At 58.2% G+C, this 23,656-nt stretch overlaps 1 protein-coding gene across 1 annotated transcript in view; it reads right to left on the bottom strand.

The window, feature by feature from the left end:
• Positions 1 to 23,656, bottom strand: part of CAMTA1 (calmodulin binding transcription activator 1) — a 1,074,576-nt gene that overhangs the window by 72,480 nt on the left and 978,440 nt on the right. The window contains exons 8-11 of the mRNA XM_075550584.1: positions 23,261 to 23,401; positions 19,049 to 20,895; positions 12,385 to 12,511; positions 8,349 to 8,483 (exon numbers count right to left, since the gene is read on the bottom strand). Of these exons, the coding sequence (XP_075406699.1) occupies positions 8,349 to 8,483; positions 12,385 to 12,511; positions 19,049 to 20,895; positions 23,261 to 23,401 (2,250 nt within the window). The remainder of the gene's footprint in view (positions 1 to 8,348; positions 8,484 to 12,384; positions 12,512 to 19,048; positions 20,896 to 23,260; positions 23,402 to 23,656) is intronic.

Raw genomic sequence — 23,656 nt, 5'->3', positions numbered from 1 at the left:
CCCCAGGAAGGACTGCTAACTTTACACAAATGTTGGGGAAGCTGGACAAAAAAGGAGGCACCCTGAGCAGAAGGGACGGGGTGAGGTGGGGATCTATGAATGGAAATTTTCATGAGAGCAACCCCAAGGAAAAGACCTACGGAACCAGTGGGAACCATCTGCACACAGCCCTTGAGGTGACGCCAACTCAGGATGTTTGGTTCCGAGTGCTTCAGGACAGTGGAGGGCAGAATGACAGAGATGTCTGAAGACGAGCTGAGAAAGACTGACAGGTGGAGTTCGGCTTATAGGTGACAGTCTATTAGGCCTGGGTGGTGTCGTGGGTTATATGAGAGGCTGCTAACCGCAAGGTCAGCAGTTCAAAGCCACCAGCTGTTCCTGGGGAGAAAGATGAGGTCTTCTATTCCGGCGAAGAGTTACAGTCTTGGACACCCATAGTTCTACCCTGTCCTATAGGGTCGCTATGACTCCATGACAGGGAGTTTGGGTTTTGAGTAATATTGTATAAGGAATCGTCCTGGTGGTTTAATGATTAAGTGCTAGGCTGCTAACCAAAAGGTTGACTGTTCAAACCAACTCAGTGGCTCTGAAGGAGAAAGACTTGCTGATCGATTTCCCTAAAGGGTATAGCCAAGAACACCCCAATGGGCCAGTCCCATGCCGTCCCATGGGGTCACTATGAGTTAGAATCAACGACTGGAGGGTTACAGTTGATCTGGACTGTCCCAAGACACAAGTCCCCAAACCAGTGCTCTTTCTCCCTGTACACCCTCTCCTATAGAGGTCAGTAATGCCTGGTTTCTCGTCTGTCTCTCAGCAGCTAACAAACCCTAGGCCCACAAGAGGTTTCACCACCAAGGCTGTCTAACCACACAGGAATCCATGGATGGGAAGAGAGAGGAAGTGATGGCAGGCAGACCAGCTGGGAGGCTCCAGCCTAGACACGAGATGCTGAAAGCGTGAGAGAAGTCTATGGCAGAGACTGGGGGAAGAAGATTTGGAGATTTGGGGCACAACATTTAAGTGCTTAGCTAAAACCCAAAAGCCTGGCACTTTGAGTCCACCCCATGGCTCTATGGGTGAAAGATTGATGATCTGCTCCCGTAAAGATTACAGCTAAGACAACCCTGTGGGGCAGCTCTGCTCAGTCAGCGGAGTTGCTATGAGTTGAAAATCAACTAGCAACAACAGCCATCTGGGGCCTGCTTGGTTTGGGGCTGAGGGGGGCAGGGGCCTCCAGCTCCAGAGAGCAGCGCTGAGTGGCGCAGTTGCAATCGAGAGAGGAGGGCCAGGGGAGGACTTTCAGGGCACGAAGGTCAGGAGCAGGAGGATGGATCAGACTGCATGCTTCGGAGCTCCCCACCTGTTCACCTGCGCCCAGATGTCCTGTCTTCAGGGCAAGGACCTTGCAGGTTTGCGCACTTTGAGCGAGGGCTTCCTGGAGAAGGCAGGCCGGTGGGGAGCATTTCTTTGTCCACTATGGATACTGCTAGGGGTGTGCCGCTCTGGGCCGAGAGACGACCACGCTGGCTCAGAGGTCTGCCAGCTCTCCCATGGGTCCCACGAAAAACCGGTACCCCCAGATCGATCTCCCTCATTCTTCTAACCAAGGGGACGGGTTCCCTGCTCACGTCCCAGGCTGTGGCCTGGGTTTTGTGACGCCTAACCTCCGTCCCCGTGGAGGAGTAGCCTGCTGGCACTGGGCTTTAAGTGCTCAGCCATCAACTGAAAGGCCAGTTGTTGGAACTTCCCCAGGGGCGCCGTGGAAGAGAGCCTGAACGACAGATACTTAGCTGTCAAGATTAAACCTGCCTCCCTCCAGTCAGTTCTGACTCATAGCAACCAAATAGGGCAGAGGAAGGCTGCCCGGTAGTTTCCTGTGTAATCCTTACAGAACGGATTACTAAACCCTTCTCCTTGCAGTGTGTGTGTCTGGGAGTGGGGGATTAAGGGGGTATCCCTAACTGCTACTCTTCCCAATAGTTGTTGAGAGCTTAGCCACTGCTTCACCAGATCCCTGATGCCATAGTGGTTCCGTGTTGGGCTGCTAATGGCAAGGTCTGCAGTTCGAAACCACCAGCTGCTGGGTGGGAGAAAGACAGGCTTTCTACTCCAGTAAAAATAACTTGGAAACCCACTGGGGCATTTCTCCCCTGCCCCCTGTGTCCTGAGTCCCGTGTAGGGTAAACCTTCATTCAGCAAAGCCTCAGGTGCCATCTACAGCCAGACTTGTCTCCAGCAAGGCCTGTGGGTGGGACCATGCCTTGTCCTCTCTAGAGTTCCAGGGATAAACCCACAACAGCCGGTCAAGGGAGAGCTGGATGCTGCTGACCATGGGACAGCTTGAACCTGTCACCTTAAAGCTAGGAAAGACTTGTGTGTGGATTCTGTCTGCTGTTTGTGACATCTTGAGGCTTCTCCCTGAGAGTTGACTAAGCTTTCTGCCCTCACAGCCAGGGCAAGGCCTCTAGGCTGCCTCCCAAGTCTGCAGGGCTATGGGTTCTCCCTTGAACTTAGATGCCATCCCGGAGGGGCCAACTTGCTGCCAGGAGGCTGTATGGTGGCCCACCCTCTGCCTCAAGTCACCTCTTCCCAACAGATTTGGTGGTGCCCCGTGGCAAACAGTGGGGCAGCATTTCCCCAGGAGGCATCTGCGGTCACCCCTTTGGTCCCCTGACTAAGAAGTAACAGCTGGATCCTAAGGAGCCCCAAGGCAAAGCTACTCCCCAGGAGAGATGGGATATTTGCACCCCAATTCCCAGGGTATCCTAGGAATACATATTCACAGAGCACATGGCCCATGCACCCCTCCTCACTTCTGCAAAGTATGTGGACCCCACAGAGAACATGAGACCCTGAAGAAGAGGCAGCCAGACTTTGGGGCAAAGGGCATACTGGGTGGGCACAGCTCAGAGGCAGCACATTTATTTCAAGTTATCAACAAGCTCTAACCAGCCTTTCCTGCCACCACCCATGTCTCTTACGTCACCCTCATTCAAAGAAGCTATCGGCCTGGGTGCTGCAATGATTAAGCCCTAGGCTGCTAACTGCAAGGCTGGTGGTTCGAACCCACCGGCTGTGATGCAGGAGAAAGGCATGTCATTTGCTTCCATAAGATGATAGCCTTTGAGAGTCCATGGGACAGCTCTACTCTGCCCCCCGCCCCGGGTCGCTTTGAGTAGGAATCACTGGACAGCAGCGGGTTGTTTTTTTGTGCAAAGAAGCGCCAGCAGACCCTGCGATGGCAAGTGCGTGTATGCCCAGCCCCCACCCTGGGGAAAGAGCAGAGTGTGGCCCTGCTTTCTGAGCTTCACTGGTTTGCTTAAGGGTGAGGCCCCTCCCTGCCTCAGTGCTTCTCCGACTTCGCCTCCAAAGCGTTCCTAGTAGGTCAGCAGGTTCCTGGTGTCTGACTATGTCTGACTGTGGATGGGACCCCAGCAGCAATGTGAAGTCAGGACAACTCATTGACAGGAGATGCGTTATCTTCACAATCGTGACAAATGCGGTCCTCCAGGCAATGGGTATTTGTCTTAGTAAAACAATGACATTCTAGTTGACTTAACGCCCTCTCCTCCCCCACGAGATCACCTGGTAAAAATGATGCTCTTGGAATCAGTCCTGGTGCTGTGTGGGGCACGTGCTCCTGCATCAGTGGCTCTCAAACTTCCTAATGCTGCGACCTTTTCATACAGTTCCTCATGTTGTGGTGACCCACCACCTCCAACCATAAAATTATTTTCGTTGCTACTTCATCACTGTCATTTTGCTATTATGAATCAGGCGACCCCTGTGAAAGGGTCATTTGACTCCCAGGTTGGGGACTGCTGTCCTACATGGATGGTTTCGGCAACCTCAAATCGACCAGCTGAGGGTGACTGGCCAGTCGACTGGATGGCAGCCCAGGGGTTGGCTGCCCAGGTCCACTCATCAGGTCATCAGAAAGCTCCAGTGTCCCTGAGGGAGGAAGGGAGCCTGCAGAGATGGTCTGTGGGTCCGAGCAGCTGGAATGGCCTCCCTGCCTGTCCCTGGACTGCCCCATGGTCTCCAGTTTCTGGTGGATGGGGGCTCTACAGAGGTGAGGCCACTCAGTCAGTCACCTTCCAGAGATGACTGATGTGACTTCTCTTAGCCAGGGCAGCAGCTCCCAAGTTTGGGCTGAGCAGGGGACCACACCAGCCACATGTCTCTTTCCACCTGTGAGCAGAGTGTGTGGGCAGAGCAGAAGGTCAAACCTTGTTTGTCCTTCTCCCCACCGCTCCTTAAACCTGGTGGAAGCTCTCAGGATCGCCACATACCTAACTCAGAACTAGGCTGGTTACCATCAGGTTATCAATGAACACTGGTTGATCAGCGAGTTAACCTCCTCTGGCTCTGGCTAGTGGGAGGTGGGCATCCACTCTCCCTTGAGGCTGGCCCAGAAACGCCCCTGAATGGTGAGCTGAGCTCTAGTCCTGGCTCTGCTCTCTGCTTGCGATAAGCTCCTCTCACTGGACAGGGGCTGCCCAGCGGGTGGCCTTGTGCCAGTCCTCTGACCCAGGCAGGAAGCTCAGCTGGAGAAGCAATCGGAAATATCGTCAAAGGATAGGTGGTTTAGTGGGGTTCTGAGAAGTGGGCCCAGTGGGCCTTCTCAATCTGGCCTTGGTTAGATGCCAGCGTCTGTGAGCAAGGGCAACACTGAAAGTTTCACTCACTGTCCCTACAGGGACGAGGGTCCCCTAAAGTTGTACTTGACTGGGATGTGGGCCTAGCACTACCACTCACTCTCCAGAGAGCAGTTCTTCACCCCTTGTGTTTATTCTTTTCAGTTAAAAAGAGAGAGGAGCGAGGAGAGGAGAGGAGAGGAGAGGAAAGGAGAGGAGAGGAGAGGAGAGGAGAGGAGAGGAGAGGAGAGGGAGACACCAATATCCTTGTAATAAGGCAGCACATCCTCTCAGGCTCAGCAGTCCTGGGGCCCATCCCAGGTTGAAGGGACATTTTCCAGAGACTCTTCCCAACCAGTTTCTGGGGGAAGGTCCACATGGCCTCCTCTGCCTGGAAGAGGTCCCTGCTCATCTCCCCAGTGCAGGGTCAGGGGGCTGGAGCTAGGGTCCAGGGAGTCCCTTCACTCAGCATGGACACAATGCAATGGATCGGGTCCAAGGAAACGTGCTTTCAACCTAGGCCGTTGAGGAGGAAGGATGAGTTCCAGACAGGCTGGGTCAAACCTGGGACACCTGCTCCCCATCTCTGGGCTACCCCTCCCCAAGCTGCAGCCTGCTCAGCCTCCAGAGCTCGGCCGAGGGGCCCTTCCTTCCCACCACCTTCCTAACCTGGAGGCTGCATTCATGCATGCAGGTATACAACAAATACACACCCCTCCTCCCCGCTGCTAGCCAGCCGGTTCGAGGCCCTTAGGGCCTGCTAGTTCAGGGGAAGACAGGGCTTCTGTTAGGACCTCTAAGTGCGTCCAGCGGCCTGCGCCCACAGCAGTATTAACACAGGCCAGCGCACCGACATCTACCTGGCTCTCCCTGCCCCGCCCATCTCCAAGTCCCGTCTTTCCCAGCCTGGATGGTTGCACCTCCGCCACCTCTTAGGAATTTGGGACCCCTGCGCCAAGGTCCCTCTGCAGGGACTCTAACTTCCGCCCCCAGGAAAGCGATCATCCTCCCCGGGGGCGGGCGGGCCCGTGCAGACAAAGGCTGCGCCGCCGGGACCGACACTGCGCTGCGCGCGGCCGCGGTGCGCGCCCGGATTCGCTGCCTCCGGGGCTGCGCCCCCTCGCCGGCCTTGAGTCTGGCAAACAAGTCTGTATTCTCAGTCAAAGCAAGGCAGGCAGTCTCTTCCCCAGTTTCCCCTCGGGGACCGGGGAGGGGCCGCGCGCGGCACGTGGCTGGCACCGCATTGTTTACTCTGCGAGCGAGCGCCGGCGGCAGGCTCGCCCTTCGGCCACCGGGGCGTTTTGCCGCAGCGGAACCGGGCGCGTGGCGCCGCCAGCCCCGCCGGGCGCAGCCCTCCAATCGCGTTCCCGTTGGCTCCGCATTGCAGATGTGCGCCGGCGCGCGCGCGCGAGGGCACGTGTGGGCCGGGTGTGCCGCGTGTGCCCGCGCCGCTGTGCGCCCGGCCCGCTCGCTCCTGCCGCAGCCCCCTCGGCCTCCCGCCCGCCGCGCACACGCTTCCAGGCCGCCGCAGCTCTCCTGGAGGATCTGCCTGGGAACCGTGGGCGCGGGAGGGGCGGACGGGAGCGGAAAAAGGAAGCTTCCATGGCCGCATCTTCCCCAACTACACAAGTGCACCCCTAGGCTTAGGGGTGTCGGGGGCAGGGGGGAAGGAACCCCCCAACCCCCACACACCTGGCTGGCTGTCGCAGCAGCATCCCCTGCTGCGGGTGGGGTTACAGGGGTGCTGCCTTTCCCCCAGCCCTGTGACGATTTATCTGCGTAGTGAGAGGCTGAGAAAATGATCCAGGCGGATAAGACACGTGTATTCCATTTAGAAAGAAAAGAACCACCCGACCAGGGGGTGCTGGGTGAATAGAACCCTTCTGGCCCTGCCCTGCCATCTGCAGGGAGCCTGAGCCAAAGGTGAATGACAGACTGGCACCAAGTCACCATGGCCATCGTCACCACCCCTGCCACGCCCAGGCGAGTGGGTACACTGGACCAACACCCCTCGGAGACCAAGGGCTCGATGCCAGGTGGAGGCTGGCATTGCCACATCTCCTAACTCCTGCCATCTCGGATTCTGGCCAGGAATAGGGAGGGTGCTTTTACTTCAAGTTGGAGGTCTGAGGCAGAGCTCAGAGTCCCTAGGGAGGGGGCTCCTGGGGAGCAGGTGTGCTGGCAGCTGGCTTATCACCCAAGGGTGCGCTTCTCAGGAAGCAGTGGGCCAGTTCCCTTTCCTGGTCTTGGGCCTCCACTCAAGCAGCCTCCCTACACAGCCTCCCTGGACTTCCCAGGGGGTGGTGTGGCTGCGGATCCTGGCTTCCTCCATGTTCGACCTGCTAAGGCTTTGTCTCTGTGAAGGCTTTGCTTCCCATGCCAGGTCCTACGTGGGTCTCTTGCCGCCCCCCGCCTCCCAAGGAAGGCCAACACGGTCACTCAGGGAGAGCCAGGGCTCTCTGCAGAGAACCCAGCACTGGTCCCCACTGGTTCTATCACCTCCCCTCCCCCTACATCCCACAGGCCCTGGCCACAGCTCCACCTGGATCCTACACAGCCAGGAACATTGCCAAGGCGAGCGTGGGACTCCCAGGCAGCTGAGGCCAGGGTGCAGACGCCTGCTGACCTGGAGCCACCCCCGGAAACAGCTCCGGAGGGTTCGCAGGGGTCAGGGCTGGGAGGAGGCCAAGCTCAGGGCGGGGGCCCAAGCCCAGAAGTTCTTCCAAAGCTAGCAACAAGGGGCAATCTGAAAGGGACAGGCTGAAGGGATGTGGTGTGTGTGTGTGTGTGTGTGTGTGTGTGTGTGTGTGTGTGTGTGTGTAGCAGGACATGTAAGGAACTGACCGTGCCCAGGGCTCAGTACCCCAGGCCAGGAAGGTCTTTAGTGAGGTCCCTTGCCACCAGGCACCTCTGCCAGTTGCCCTGCTCCTCGGGTCTTGGCAAGCTACCCCTTGCGCCCTGTGCCCTGTGCCTGCTTTCTGTGCTCAGTCCCTGGGCCCCAGCCAATCCTGAGCATGGAAGGCCAGGAAGGTCATTCGCTGACCCTGGCAGGCACCACCTGCCATTGGCAGTGTCTTCTTCAGAGCCTCAGAGGCCCAGGGGGGCAGCCAGCATAGTCACTGTGTAGGTGTGGCAGGGAACCTTGGAGCCCCCTTTCCTTGGCCACATGGTCCCAGCTTTCCCCAGGGGGTCCCTGGCCCTACTCCCTCTGCCACCAGCAGAACCCTAGGCTCTTCCCAAGGCTCCTGCAAGGAACACAGTGACGATGGCGGAGCCCCACCTCACCCCTACCCCCACCCTCACCAAGCATCTCCACTCAGCTACATGCATGTTGTTGTCTCAAAGAGGCTTGGAGCCTGACTGCCAGAGCTGCCTCTGCCCTGATGAAATGCTGTGACTACCCAGTAGGGTTCATCCCCTGCTGCTTGGGGACTGTCTGTGGCCAGGGCTCCTCAGAGGCTCATCTGCCCCTCAGACATCCTGGCAGGCATCAGCACAGCCTCACCAACCTTACGTACTTTACTCTGCTCCAGGGCCAGACATGGCTGCCCAACTGCAGAGACAACGCCTAGCCAGATGGAGGCGCTCACCCTCCCACCTCTCTGAGCAGGAACCAGGAGGCCTGGGCGCTCCCTCCTTTTTCATACCTAGAACCCACAGGTGCCGCTCTCCTACCACCTGGCCAGCTGGTCCAAGCGCTGTCCTTACCGTCCAACGATAGCCAGTCGTGCTGGGAGGAAGGGAGCGTCGGCAGGGCACGGGCTTTGTACTCAAACACCACTGAATTGGAGATGATCTGGTTGTTGAAGGCGACTTGTAGGGTCACAAGACCAGTGTCATGGGCTGGAAACAACAGAGCAGAGGTCAGTGGAGGGGGCAGGCTGGCACCCTCAGCCCGTGTGCCACACCAGAACCTGGGGTGCCCCCTTTTCCGCAACCCTTCCTCGGTTAACGTCTGTGCCTCCTTAATTCAGGCCTGTGCCTGACCATCTTGCTTGGACTGAACAGGATGCTGCTGCTTGCCGGGAAGCCTCCCTGCTTGCTCAGACTCAGTCGATGCCCTCCTACAACTCAGTCCTGCTCCTGAGGCCTGGCCCCACATTGTAATGTCCTGTTTGCTCTGCTGGCTGGCATGCCCTTCGTGGTGAGGGCGGAGACTGGAGCCCAATCCAGATGTTTCAAGGAATGAATCAGTGGATGAAAGGAAGAGGGAAAGATCTCCACTCAGGAGCCAGCCGGCTCCTTCCCTCATCCCATCCTACCCATCACAGGTGAGCGATGTAGGTACAAACTTTTCTCTGGGTTCCTTTGTTCTTGTTTTGCCCCTATCACCTCTACAAGGCTTGACCTAACACAGCATGGCATTCTGTATCATTGCAGAAGTTCTCTTGCCTCCCTGAGGCAAGAAGAGCTTTGATTGTGTCCATTGCTCCATGCCCAGGCAGGGTGGACCCAGCGGGCACTGAGCCAGAGGTGCTGGCATGAAACATGCACTGCCCTCCAACAACCAGAGGGTAAGCTTCCAGAAGGCAGGGCCCTTGTTGGCCAGATTCACTGGCCTGGTCTCTGCACAGGGCTTAAGGGATAGTACTGTGGTTGAATAAATGCATGAATGAAACATTGTCATTCAAACGATGAATGCCAGCTCATGGTCACGACTGGCTCAGATTTGGGGTTGAGGCCATTGTTCTGATAGCAATCTTCAGGGCTGGTCTATGGTCCACCAGATGGCCCAGGCCCATGGTGGACGTGCAGGCTGCCCTGCCTGGCCTGGCTTTATATCTGGCCACTGTCAGGGTTAAGTGCCCTGCTACTCTGGGACACCAGATGCCCAGGGCCTCCCCAGGACAGATTTCCAGGAGGACACGTATGGGGATCACATTACTATTTGGGTGCTTGGTTTTCAGGAGCTTACAGACTTGAGGAAGACATCCAAGTCAGCTGCTCCCAGTCAGGGCCGTGTGAAGCCCCGCTTCCTTCTGAGAAAGGCTGACACAGATTCCACTTCCACCAGGGAAACCACCCAGGACTCAGGGCTCAGTCCACCCCAGTCTGACCTTCAAGGGAAGGCCTTCTTGCCACGGCTCTCAGAACAGGTCTTCACTGCCTGGGCTCTTTCCCCTGTGCCTGCCCAACCCCAGGCCACATGGGTGAAGCCTGGATTCATGATGGGGGAGTCACTCATCACCTGGTGCTCCCTGTAGCATCCCCAGCCAGTCGCAGAACCTCCTGTGCCCCGGGCAGCCTCCAGGCTCATGGCCACTCACCTTCCTGGAGGTTCACCTGGCATGCCAGCAGGAGGGGAAGGTGGGTAACACATGTCCCCACTCCAAGTCCACTCTGCTCCCCTTACCACGGCTTTGCCCCGCGGCCAACCCTTGTGGAGTACAAAACTTTCCTGGGACCAAACAGCTGCTCTTCTCTCACCTTCCCTCAACTGGAATGGCATAGCTTGCAGTCATGGTGGCATGGTGGCCGATTGGAAAGCATCCCTTTCTACTTACTCCCAGAGAGACAGGGTGGAGGGCAACCATTGTGATCTCCTGGGTCCAGTCTGGTCCGGCAGCCTGGCCACGCAGGGTCATCCCCGCCCCCCCCGGAGCTTCGGTGCCCCTCTCCCTACTTCATCCAGTTCCCCGGCCGGGTGTGGCCACTCAGTCAGTAAGTGCTGGATGAACTGCTGCGAATCACAGGCCGCTTGTTATCACCACGTTTGATATCGTATCGCCTGTCCTCTGCTGACCTCCTCGGAACCCCAGGTGGGGCTGTCAGGGGTACCATCTTCTGGTGGGTGGACTCCTCTTTCCTTTCCTGGTCCATGTCTTCCTTTAGCTCCGCGTCTCCCTGTCTCCGTGCCCCCAGTGAGGCTGGTTGCCCCTTCTCTGTGAGCACCCCTGGGTCCTCATGGGGGAGATTCTGGGTCTGGGTGCTGTCTGCTGCCCGAGTTGCCTGGGCAGCTTGGTCAGGGTGTGGTGGTGGGTCCCTCCCTACCTGTGTCCCTGCGTGCCTATGTGCAGCGCCCTGCTCCCCCTCCAGCCCAAAGGGTGCTTGGCTCCGTCTGACAAGGGCTCTGAGGTCTCTAGGCCTCCCTCTCGGTCCTGGCTTCGGCTGCTGGACCTTCTACTCAGCTCCAGCTGAAGCCCATCCATGGTCGCTGGCTGCTCTGTGCCCCCCGCCCCCCACTACCACTGTCCCCCTCCCCGGGCGGTGATTAACTCCCGTTCCCAGATTCTCCAGGTCCCAGCCTGGGACACCGTCTCAGGGGCACAAAGTGGCCAGTCCGTGTCTTGGTATGGACCAGATCACCGAGGACGGACAAGGCCTGGGCTACCAGCCAGGCAATAGCCAGGTACAGGAAGTAGCATCTATTTATAGGCTTGCAAGGCTGCCGAGCAGCAGGTGATAAGCAGACCGTTTAATAACATGTTGCCCTCTCCCACCCAGGGTGGAGGAGGGGGGCTGCAGTAACCACACACGTCCCTGTGCTGTCCCTGTCTGGGCTGGCGTCCAGGATGGCCGAGTTCCAGGCTGAGCAGAGCCGCCAGGGGCCAAGGGGGCTGGGAGGGCAGGGAGGGCAGAGGAGCCCCTCACAGACGCCAGTCCAGGTTCCCTGGGGGAGGGGGCTGGGCCCAGGGAGGAGCTGCACATGAGTCTGCCCAGTCCAGACTCCAGCCCAGTCCAGGCTTGGGGACACTCTGCTTGAGGGTGGTAGGGGAAAGAAGGCTTGGGGGTGGGTGGGCAGAGAGACAGCTGGGGTAACCAGGGGGCAATCGGACTGGGCTTCCAGATAGAAGCTAGGAGGAGGTCTGCTGGTCTGACCAGCCCAGCCAACTCTGCCCCATCCCCTTGCCTTGCATACGGAGGGGCCTCTCCTTTTGGCTCCTTGCGCAGATCTCCTGGGTGCTCCCCCCAGGTGGGTGTGCTCCCGCAATCCCCTGCCCTCACGGCTCCTGCTCACTGCTTGGGCCCACTGGACAGGCCAACCCAGGAGCAATGACGTGGGGCAGGGGCCAGCCATGCCGTTGTCCCAACAGCAGCCCCGAAACAGATGTCCTGCCTGGAAACGGACTTCAGCCACCTGGAGAGTCCTGCCTTCACCTTGTGATGACCCCAGCCCTAGCCCCTTCTCTTGTGACCTGCCAGGCCCTTGGCTGGGGACAGCTGGGGACAAGAAATCCACAGTCCCTGCCCTCATCCAGCTGACAGCAGGGAGACAGTGATCTTGGAGGTCAAGGGCAAGGTAGATGCCAACAGGAGGGAGCACTGGGGTGAGGGGAGGGGTACTGGACTCCTGACTTTGCTGGGAGGAGACTGCCAGTGCCTTATCCTGCAGCCAGAGGAGACCACTTCTTCAGACTCCCCGGGGCCTCCACCTGCAGAGGTAGCCCCCCCACCCCCCGCCCTGCAACTCTAGTCCCCTGGGCCCTCCACCTGCTGGCCAGGAGTCTCCTCAGCTCCAGTGTCTGGCTCCCACCTCCCCATTTCTAGGCTGAGCCTACCTCCAACTGGGACCACTCCTGGGTCCACTGACTCGGCTCCTTGGTCCTCTAATTTACCCTCATCACACTCCCTGCTAATCCCAGTGTCCTGCCGGACTCAGGCCCATGAGCCAACAGGTGCACTGAAGGAGACTGTCCAGGGCTCTCAGTTACCACCCAGGAAACTGAGGCCCACAGAGGCACGGTGCCCAAGGTTCCCCCAGGCTGCTGGTGCCAGTTCAGCGTGGTGGGGCAGGTGTCCTTACCTGGGCAGTAGCAGCGAAGCACGCCAGGCTGAATTAAGGACGCAGACACGGAGACCTGGTCGAACAGGCAGCTGTAGTTAGTGCTGGCTTCTTGCCACGGGCCCGTGATCAGGACCTTCACTCCTCCCTGGGGCAGACAGAGACAGACCAGAGTGAGCCCCAGATGCACCACCAGCCTGGGCCAGGGTTGTACAGTTCAAAGGATGGTCTGCACCCCTCCCCTAACCCAGTGCTTGTCAAATACAACCTTCCCCACACCACACCCACAGATCTCCTGTGGCTAGACTTTTTTTTTTGAGGGAGGGTGGTCTGTGGACACTTCTAGACCTTCCTAGGCTGACGTCCAACAAGGGACAACTGTCCTGGCTGTCTCCCATGTCTGTTCCAGACAGGAGGGCACAGATTCCCAAGATTTCCACAGGTTTATTTTACCAACGAAGGCCCTGAGGCCTGGCTGGCTGGGCCCCTGGAAGGATGGGAAGGGGAGGAAGCATTTGCTCTCTGTCCTTTGCCTGTGGACCGGCTGAGGGAGCCCCAAGCTTCACTCTAGGCACCTGAGGTTCTGGTGGGGGCTGGAGTGGGGACAGGACCTCCAGGGTGCTGGTACAGAGCCAGGGAGGGGAATCAGTGGGGAAGGCACCCATGAAGAAGACAGCAACGAGGAAGACTACAGGATCAGAAAGTGGGGGTGGAGGGCTCAGCTGACCCAGGGAACTTAGGGTTTGGGGCTTGGGGCAGGTGGGGACAGAGCACGGGGCCTCCCTGACTGTGTGCTGAGCCATCAGGGCACTTGTGTCTGTGCTGCCGCCTACACAGCCAGACAGGCCTCCCCGGCACCCCCCTGCAGGCCACTGACGCACGCAGCTGGGGCCAGGGAGGGGACCTCAGATGACCTTTCTCCGCTCTAGTGGGAGAGGAGGGATAGCTGTGGGGACCCCAAGGTGCCGGGGGTGGTGAGAGCATGGGAAAGTACTTTCTGACCTCCTGCGCGGACCAGTCCTGGGGTGGGGATGGGACAGGGTGCCATGGGGCAAAGGGTTTGGCAGGAGGGTGAGCCTTCCAGTTGCTGATGGCTGCAGTGGTACATGTCCCTCGTCGTTTGCGATGTTGTCCAGTGATGAAGGATGGCACTTCCTTCTACTCTCAACTGAGTTTGTAGATTCTATTGAGTTCCTGGTCCCTCATAAGGCTTAGATAGCAGGGAGGCAGGGCTGTGGCCCAGGGGAGGGAAGAGGCAGGCCCTCCCTGGAGGAGCCTGGAGGAGGAAGAGTGGGCATGTGCTGGCTGCCCTGGTTCTCCTGACCATTTGGGGTGGTCCAGGCCACAGTGGGCAACACCTTTCCCAGCAGGGGGACTGGTCAAGAGCAGCTTAGGACAGGGTGGAGATCGCCACCTGGTGTCTCAGAGGGAGAAGGCCAAGAGTGTGTCTGCTGGCTGAGGTGAGGGTGGAAATTTGGGTGGTCTGGGAGCTGTGGACCTGAGACCCCACTCATCCTGCTATGGGAGGTCAGAATTCAGAATCACGACCCCCCACCCCCCAAGCCTGCAGGATGTAAGTTTGTGCTCTGCTCTCAGCCACTCGTTCTTACTTGACCTATCCTTGGCCATCGGTATGGGGACTCCCAGGCCTATTGGCCCCTCCCTGACCTGGGTCTTGATCCTGGGACCCTCCATGATGTACTTGGGGGTCCTGAGCTGGCCTTGGATGTCAGGGGTGCTTTTAGTCCATAGCCCAGCACAAGACAGTGTGCCCCTCCTCCACCCCACCACCACCTCTTAACCCCCTGGAAAATGCTCTGAGTCAGAAGGCATCATTCCATCCCTGCTCCTGGGAGACTGGCTCTGGCCTAGGCTGTCTTTTAAGAGTCATTTGGCTGCTAGGCAACAGAGACCTTGTGGGCAGTCAGAGGGTTCAGGACAGGCCCAAGACATCCTGGGAGTCCACATGGTTCTGGGGAGATTTGGAGGTCTCTTGGAGCAGTGGGACCAGGGAGCAGGATCCCTGTGACTGTGGGTCCTTGGTGGCTGGAGTGCCCAATGGTGCAGGGAGCCTGAAACGCGAGAAGCCGATGCAAGGCCCCACCCTCTGTGCGTCCTGGGGAATGGAAGAGCTGAGACTTCGAGGGGCAACAAATCACGCCAGCCACAGCTGTGAGCGTGGAGTCTAAGCCTGGGCTGCTGTGAGCCTCAAAGGCCCCAGAAATTACCAAAGAACATCAGCCCTTCTCCATGGAAACCACCACAGGACCGCTCAGCCTCCATCAGTTCTGGAGACGGTTCCCATGGCAACCGCGCCCGCCCTGTGGGCCTGCGGGGCTCTAATTGCTGCCTCCTCTGTCTGGTGCAGCGGGAGTGGCAGTGGGGGGAGATGACGCAGGCAGGCTTGGGGGAGGGGCAGGGAGGGGACAAGGAAGCCGCCATCTAAGGCCTCAGTGCCCTGGGGGCGGGGGGGGGGTGTCCTGAGATAAAAAGTAACAATTTCTAGTGCATTCGGAGGACGGTGCACCGTGTGTGTGTGTGTGTGTGTGTATGCGCGCGCGCGCACGTCCTCTTATGTGTACTCTCTGACAGGTGTAGCCAGAGGTAAAGGGGAGGATGGAGTGGAGGAGAGGGCGGCGAAGAGTCCCAAGTCCCATGGGGGGCGGAGGGCACTCGGAGAAGACACCTGGAGATGCACCAGCCCCAGCCTTTGGCTGTGTGTGCTGGAGCCACACGTTCGCGCTGGCTGGGTGGTGAGCGAGCATCTCCTCTGACCTCAGATTGCCCCTTTTTTACGTACCTTCTTATCCCAGAGGCCTGGTGAACAGTGGAGCCTGGGCTAGTCCAAGACCTGACGCACAGCCGCCCCCTGCTGACAGAGCAGCGCAAGGGCAGGAGCCTGCAGGCGGCCGAATGGGCTGTGATGGAGGGAGGCGTCTCCGGAGTGGGCTGTCTCCTGCTATGGACTGGGGGTGAGGGCTCAGAGCCAGAGAGGACAATGGGCAAGTAGGGAGTGGTCAGCTAGAGCTACTGGGACGTGAGGCTTCGCCGTGAATCACACCAGGCACCCAAGCGTCTAGATAAGGAGATTCTGCATATATTCCAAAGCAAATATATTCGCACTGCTTTTGTTTCCAGGTAACTGGAAGATTTCAGGAAAATCAGAATTGGCAGCGCCTAGTCGCCCGTGCCATTTCCTGTGCCTGGGACGCCCTCGCGTGGCAAGCTGCGGAACTGCTCTCTTGAGATCAAATTGTTTAAGGATCCGGAGAGTTGGGGAAGGTATAAAGGGTATCAGGCGTGTTAACGCCCCCTTGTTAGTGTGGGTCAGCCCCGTAGAGGCCAGAATATGTCCCTGGACCTCTAGGCCCTCCTTGACTGCTCACTTAAATTGGACGGAGCATCCCCAGGGCCAAATCTCCCAGGTCCCAGGACTTGGCGTTTCAGTCATCCCGCAGATAAGGAAACTGAGGCTAGTAAAGCCAGGTCTCACAAGAGCTAGGATCAGAAGACAGTACTCCTTACTTGGGCTGTCACCTTCCCACTACATCCCAACACTACCCCTTCCTTCTTCCCTCGGTTACTTTCCAAATGCCCACCCGAGCTGGCCTTTTGCCCTTAAGGAAATGTGATGGGTGCTAGGATCATGCCAGAAGCCGACAAGAGCAGAGGGGATGAGTCAGGGACAGGCCACAGCAGGCAACAGAAGAGCACGCCCAGGTGGGTCAATTGGGGTTTTTTTTGGGGGGGGGTTTCAAATGCAACTGGATGGAGGCAATCTGAGCCGGTCAAGTTGCTTTTTCAAATCCTCATCACAGCTCAATGAAGCGTTTGAACGATCTCATTGTAGAGGCAGGGAACCCAGACAAAGGGATGTTGGTGATCTTGCTCAAGTTCACGACTGGAAATCATGAAGCCAGGATTTGAATGGAGCAAGTCTCGCCCCAGCTCTATGCTCCTAACCATTTATCGCAGTTGCCTGTTGGCCCCAGGAGGGGTTTCACACACACCTGCACACAGACACACGGTGCATGGGCAGAGGCTGGGGTTTCAGGCACCTGCTGTATTTCTAGGACACATCTGTCCGCAGGCTGGGCCATTTCCTGGCTGACTCAACATCTCTCGGAGACCTTGGGGCAGTTTTACATGGGTCTTGCTGGATTTGCCATAAGCATGGGTGGCTCTCGCCTTCCATAAGGGGTCCTGGATTTGATCTGGGCTAGAGAAACTCATGGGACGTTACCTGGCAGTGGAGGCTTGTGTGTGCATGGATGCTGAAGCAGGCTGTGGTGGGGTTTCCAGAATAAGACAGACTAAGAAGAAAGGCCTGGGGGAGCTCCTTCAGAAAATCAGTCCATGGGAATCCTATAGGTCACCGTGATCTGGCCTGTATCGGTCATGAGGGTGCTGCAGGTCCACACGGCACTTCGCTCCTTTTGCAGGCAGCACGTGCCATGAGTCGAGGGCTAGTCTGAGGGCGACCAGCCATAAAAGAAGGGAGATGCGCCTCCTCATAAAGGTTGGGACCCCGAGGCCCACATCACAGGTGTGCCCCAAACCTGAGCTCTAGAGAGAAATTGGGGTTCACAGCCTCTGTGCTGTGGCCCTGGGCAGGAGGACAAGGAAAGGGAGCCCACTGAGTGACGTGCTGTGCACTAAAGGTGTCACCAAGTCCTCACTACAGCTACCCCCCAGGTAGATCCTGTTCTCACCCCCACTGGACACATAAGGAAACAGAGTCACAGGGTGTGTGGGAAGAAATCAGCTCCAGGTCAGGGCACAGTGAGGACCAAGGCCCAGGGGTGACCCTTGAGCACCGGCCCAGCACCACTGGACCACACTGCCCCTTCACCAGGACCCAAGAGGAGGCTGTGAGGCACAGACCGGCTTAGAGAAGCCAGTCACATCTATGAACGCTGGCTGCCCAGTTTGAGCCCAGGCCACTGGGGACTGGAACATTCAGCGTCCAGTCGGGCTGGCCGCCGGGGCCTCCAGGAGTGTCTGAATAGAACTGTGTCCTGGAGGTTTCAGTGACTGATTTTCCAGAAGTTGATCTCAGGTGTCTCTGGGGGGACTTGAACCTCTAACGTGCTGGTTAGCAGCCAGATGGGTTACCTGTTAGCACCACTCAGGGGTTCCTTAGCAGTATTGGAGTGTTGGTTGCTCTCAAGTAGATTCTGACTCAAAGCATCTCTGCAGGACAGCGTGGAGCTGCCCCATGGCTGTCCTTGTTATAGGAGCAGATCAACAGGCCCATGGGACTGCTGGTGGCCTCACCGCTGGCCTTTTGGTTAGCAGCTACGCTTAACCACTGCACCACCAGAGCACCATTTAGCAGCCATCAGACCCAAACTCACCACACTCTTGCCATTTAGGCGGAGTCATAGCAACCCCATCGGGCACAGCTCACATGCCCCATGGGCTTCCCGACTCTCGCTCTAGTCCTTACCACAGCAGACTGCCCCATCTGTCTCCCCCATCTGTAGTGCTTGGTGGGTATGAGCCACTGACCTTGGTTAAGCAGCTGAGTGCTTAACCATTGTACCACTGGGGAACTTTTATACCCAGCTAAAACTCCAGCCCTAACTCTAACCCATTTGTCATCAGGGTGCTTCTGAATTATCTCGGACCCCCACAGGGTCGCCGTGAGTGAGTCAGTAAGGAGCCTGCCTCACAGGGTGGCTGTGAGGGACATCGGTATCCACTGGATGGCAGGACGTTTGAGCTTTTTGAGTTTGATCCTAGGTGTGTGGAGGCAGAGCTTAGAACTAGATTATTAGACCAGAGTGAACATCCTCCAAATGCGGACTAAGGTGCCTTTCTGACTGTACCTTATCCTTTGGAGATGTCACTAGGGCTTCCATGCCTTCCTTCGATCCCCTCATTTTCACACCAACCCCCTTCTTTGGCCTGCCATGGTCATCAGACTATCCAAACTCCCATCCATTTTGCCTCCCTAAATATTCTTTTCCAATACCCATTCCTAGACCTGCCTTGGCCTGGGCTACCATTTTGGGATTCTCAGCTAGAGAGCCTGCCTGCTGTCCCCAGTCTGGTCCTGTGGGGCAATCTAAGCACTGTCCGGTCTGTCTCTTTCTACCACTTCCCATCAGGTGTGTCTTTCCGTCCTCTTTTTGACACTTCCTGTATGGTATCTGCAACACACTTCGAATATTTCAACGTAGTCTGGTAGTATGTTTGTCTTAGTTTTGGTCAAAGGGTTCTGAACATGTTTGCTAATAGATATTTAAAAATAAATAATTTGCATATTTTAAGTTGAAAAAAAAAGAACTAGTTTATTCTGGTCCAGTCCCCCTGCTGAGGGTTCAAAGTTCTACTCCAGGTACAGGAAGCAGAAGCTACCTTTTAAGCAGAGCCTTGGGGTGATGCTTTTAGAAGATCCCCAGGTGCTTCAGGTTAAAAGGTAGATTGGGATTCAGGGTACTTGGGGTGGGGGTGGGGATGGTGCACAGCTTAATTCTCAGCAGGAGGTCGAACCAGAATGAACCGGTGGACTCAACCTGTAAGGCTAGCAACAGTGGGGCGCAGACCTGTGAGGGGGCACCGTGTCTCCCAGGGGGCCCTGGCAACTGGCTCCCACGCAGTTGAAGGCTAACTACATCTGCGAGACAGGGGGTGCACGTGGGCGGCGGGGGCGGGCCCTGAGCTGGCCGTCGGGGCTTACCTCCGGGTAGGACCACTCCGGCGAGTAGTCGGTCACCATGAACACCCGGCCGCTCTGCTGCAGCATCCCCAGGGTGCTCTGCGCCGAGGCAGCTGAGACCACCTCGGCGACATGCATGTAGGCCATGGTGCTGGCCCCGCCCTCGGCGCTGCTCAGCGGCAGGCCCCCCTGCTGGGGGCTGCAGCAGGGGATGCACATCTCGGCCTGGGTGAAGGGCACGCGGGCCCCGTCCTCCGCCTGCGAGAGCGCGGCGCTGTCCCCCGACACCAGCTGGTGCCCGTAGATGGTGCCGCTGCCCCCCTCCACGGAGATGAAGTCGTTGATCAGGTCGGAGAACTGGTTGCTGAAGGAGATGTCGAAGTGGTCCAAGCTGAGCTCCAGGTTGGAGCCGTGGCCCAGGCTGGGCTGGGCCACCGGGTAGAGGCCCTGCACCACGTTGCCCGGCAGGAGGGGCACCCCGCCCGCGCTCCGGATGACCCCGTTGCTCTCGGGCTGCAGGTAGTGCTCGGAGCTACAGCCCTGCAGCTCCCCGGATTTGAGGAGCCCCTCTCCGCCCTCGGCCGCCTGCGAGGTCTCCATGGTGACCTCCCCCTCCGCCGCCATGGCCTGGAAGTTGGCCTGGAACTGCATGAGGTGCAGGGAGGAGGTGGACTCGATGCGCGTCTCCACGTGGCCGCTGCACGAGCTGGTCTGGGGGGAGGCCTCCGTCTTCACCGTGGGCATCACGAAGGGGCCCCCGGAGTCTCCCAGGCTGCTGTGGGCGGTCTGCTCCAGGGGGAGGGGCTTGCTGGCGTCCTGCAGGAAGAAGCTGGGGGACGGGGTCTGGTGGATGTGGGGGCTGTGGCCTGGCTGGCTGAAGCTGGATGCGTAGTCCTTGTTGGAGTCGATGGCGCTGAAGTCCATCTGCTCCAGGGTGGTGCTGGGGCTGAGGCCGCCGCCCGAGGGCAGCAGGCTGGAGCCCGCCGTGAGCGTGAGGGAGCTGGAGGCCGTGGCCACGGCGGCCGAGGAGTAGGCGTCCTTGGCCATCTGCTGCTCGAAGGACGTGTCCTCCGTCTTGATCTCCTTGGTGAGGACGGTGGTGAAGCTGAAGCTCCTCTCCACGGGCGGCGAGGGCCGCAGATTGGTGCTGACCAGCTCGGCCTTCAGGCCGCCACCCCCATATGTCTGGCCCTGCTTTGGGTTGTTGAGGAAACAGTCGGGGTCAAAGTTCATGGTGGTTTCTGGAATCTTCCGGCCACTGTCGAGGGTGGTGGAGAGGACCAGTTCTTCGGACACATTGGTGGGCAGCATGGACAGGCTCTCAGAGCTGCCCGTTGTGGGGAAGGCGAACTTGTGGCCGTCGGAGCTCACTGCCAGGACCAGGCCTTGGGAGCCGTCGGGGGAGAGGAGGTGGTGGTTGGGACCGGCTGTGGGGGACATGGTATACACAGCCTCGTTGGTGACCTCGGACATGAACACCGTGGCACTCTGGGACAGGCTCCCCATCACGGAGGCCACCGCCATGCTGGAGACACCGGTGACCACGGGGCTGTCCACCATGTCCGGGTCGCTGTTGAGGCCGCTGCTGATGGACACGGGGGAGCTCTGGGTGGTGTCTGGGACCTCTACCTGGTTGGTGGAGGACACCTCCGTGCTGTTCTGGTGCAGCAGCGCCGGCTTGGCCACCTTGCCGTTGCGCTTCTCGCGACTGGAGCTCTTGCTGTGACTGTGCTCCTGCTTGCCCTCGGACACATCATTGTGCTGCACCTCCAGGTGGCTCCCGTAGCCCCCGGTCCGTGGCTCCACCTTGGGCGAGATGATGCGGTGTTTGGCACTGTTACACTTGTGGTGCACGCTGCTGCCTGCCCCTGCGGAGATCGGAAGCACAGCACACACACACACACACACACACACACACGAGCACGCACGCCCACACCGCAGGTGAGCACGCATGCATGCACACACACGCGCACACACGCACACAAAGAGAGCGTCAGCGCTGGGGCCACCGAAGGCCCTGTCACTGAGCAGCTGGGCTCAGGCCACACGTCAGCCTCCGGCCATCCCCCAACACCAAGCCCGGGTACTCTCACGGTCCTGTGTGACCATTTACTAAAGATCCAGTTTACTCACTGCCATCGAGTCAATTCTGACTCACAGCGAGCACTTCCCCATACATTTTTGTGGCTCATTTTTCTCCCTCAGAGCGGCTGGCGGTTTCGAACTGCTGACCTTGTGGTTAGCAGCCCAATGTGGAACCTCTATGCCACCAGGGCCATGAGGGCTTTTTTCTCAACAATACTGAAAATGACACCCCACCATGTCGGAGGCACAGAAAGACAGGGTGGGGAGAAATCCCCACAGGTTCCCTCGGGAAAGTCCCCTTGCCCATCAGACGCTCTTCCACCAGAAAGGGGCTGTTGGCTGAGGGGCTTCGGCTTCCTGCAGGCCCACAGTCCCAGCAAGTGAGCCGTGGGCCTCCAGTCACCTCAACTTCCCAGCCTGTTCCAGGCTGTGCAGTCTCAAGAAATCCCTCTCCTGCAGGGACTCATGGGGAGCCACACTTGGGGACTGGACAGGAGAAATTAGAGGGGGGGCAGTAAAGGACAAGAGTCTCTGTAGATTAGTCCCCAGATCCGGGACCATAGAGGGTCTACATGCAATATTGAATATTGTTTGAAAAAAATAAAATCCTAAAAAAGCAGAATGAACAACAAAACGAAAGTTCTGGAAACAAACAGTAGTGATGGTGGTGGTGGTGGTGATGGTGGTGATGGTGGTGGTGGTGGTGATGGTGGTGGTGGTGGTAATGGTGGTGGTGGTGGTGATGGTGGTGGTGGTGGTGATGGAGGTGGTAGTGGTGGAGGTGGTGCAGGTGGTGGTGGAGGTGTTAGTGGTGGTGGTGGTGGTGGTGATGGAGGTGGTAGTGGTGGAGGTGGTGGTGGTGGTGGTGGTGAGGATGGTGGAGGTAGTGGTGGTGATGGTGGTAATGGTGGTGGTGGTGGTGGTGGTGGTGGTGGTGGTGATGGTGGTAGTGATAGTGGTAATGGTGGTATTGGTGGTGGTGGTGGTGGTGGTAATAGTGGTGGTGGTGAGGATGGTGATGATGGTGGTGGTGATGGTGGTAATGGTGGTGGTGGCGGTGGTGATCGTGGTAATGGTGGTAGTGGTGGTGCTGCTGGTTGCACAGCATGGCAAACAAAGGTATTGATTGGGGTTAGGCCAGCACCGCCATGTGGCTAGCTGGGGCCTATGGTTGACTCAGGAGGGGAAACCCCTCTTTAACTTCTAGGCCAGTGCTGAGCCCTCCATCTACAGGAGTCTGGCACTGACCTTCTTACTGGGCCTTGGAGCCCTTCCCCTGAGCAGCGTTGTGCTCCCTCAGCCAGCCCTGTCATTATTTTGATTCCCATCACATCAGGACCACTTCTCTTTGCAGAGAAGGATGGATTGGCCCCCGGTCCTGATACTGCCTCACCGCCAAGATTCCTAAATTTCTGAAGCATTGGGGAAGAAGTGAGATGACCCCCTAATGGAAATAGCCAATTAAAGCAGCCGAGGGGGCGCCCACACGTCCCGAAGAGCAAATAGCGTGATCAAAATCACAGACGCGCCAGGCTGCAGCGGGAGGCGTGGTGTGCCGGGAGTCAGAGGTTAGAGAAGAGGCTATTTGAATGGACCGCTTGACGTAGGCGTCCTCTTGCTGGCCAACCCCAGCAGTCCCTGTGCTGGGTGCAGGGCAGTAGTGGGGATGGACAGAGGGAGGCCCAGAGACCTAGCCATCTGCATTCCCCTGCTTGCTGCCCTGGTCCCAGTTCAAGAGGGAGCTGTCTGCCTGGAAACCGCCCACAGTGGGTGACCACTAGCTTGTAAGCAGGACAAGGGGAAAGGTCTGCATTGGGCCTGCGGGGGGCTGTGGAGGAGCCCTGGCCGTGTGTGGTTATGCGTTGGGCTGTGATCTTCAAGCTGTACAGGACGAACCTACTAGTTGCTTCTTGTGAGAAAGGTGAGGCTTCCTCCTGTCCCCATGAACAGTTACAGTCTCAGGAACTCAGAGAGGGCTGTTTAATCCGCCCTATAGGGCTGCATTGACTCAGTGTTGATGGGATGGCAGTGAGTTTGGTTTGGTTTGGGGGTGCTATGGTGTTGATCGGTCCTTGGCCCTCCCCTCGTGGGACATCCTGATGGCACAGCTGCCCGCCCGCCCGCAGTGCTCACCCCGGCCCTGCTCACCCAGGCTGCCGGTGCAGAGGCAGTTGTGGGTCCGGGGCTGGGGCTTGGTCTGATGGCTGTCGAGTATCTGCTGCACCAGCTGCTCCACCGAGAAGCCCGAGCTGCTGTTCCCATTGCTGCAGGTCCACTTGATACCGTGGACTGTGGAGAGAGGCAGGGGCCATCAGGGGTCTGTGGAGATCCACTGGGGCTGTATGGCTCCCAGTGCACAGCTGGATGAGCATGAGGTGGGCGGGGGTGGGGCAGTGACACCCGGATGTCACTGGACTCCACATCTCCTGGGGAGTCTGTCGTCCAGCCCCTACCTGACTGTCCTCTCATCCCTTTCCTGGGGTATAGGCCTGGGGATCAGCTCCCCTAGAATTTTTTTCTCTAGGGTCCCAGGGTGAAGAAAGG

This window comes from Tenrec ecaudatus, chromosome 1, assembly GCF_050624435.1.
Source record: "Tenrec ecaudatus isolate mTenEca1 chromosome 1, mTenEca1.hap1, whole genome shotgun sequence".
Lineage (NCBI taxonomy): Eukaryota > Metazoa > Chordata > Mammalia > Afrosoricida > Tenrecidae > Tenrec > Tenrec ecaudatus.
The sequence above is the reverse complement of the archived record's forward strand: the minus strand, read 5'-3'. Positions and strand labels throughout refer to the sequence as shown.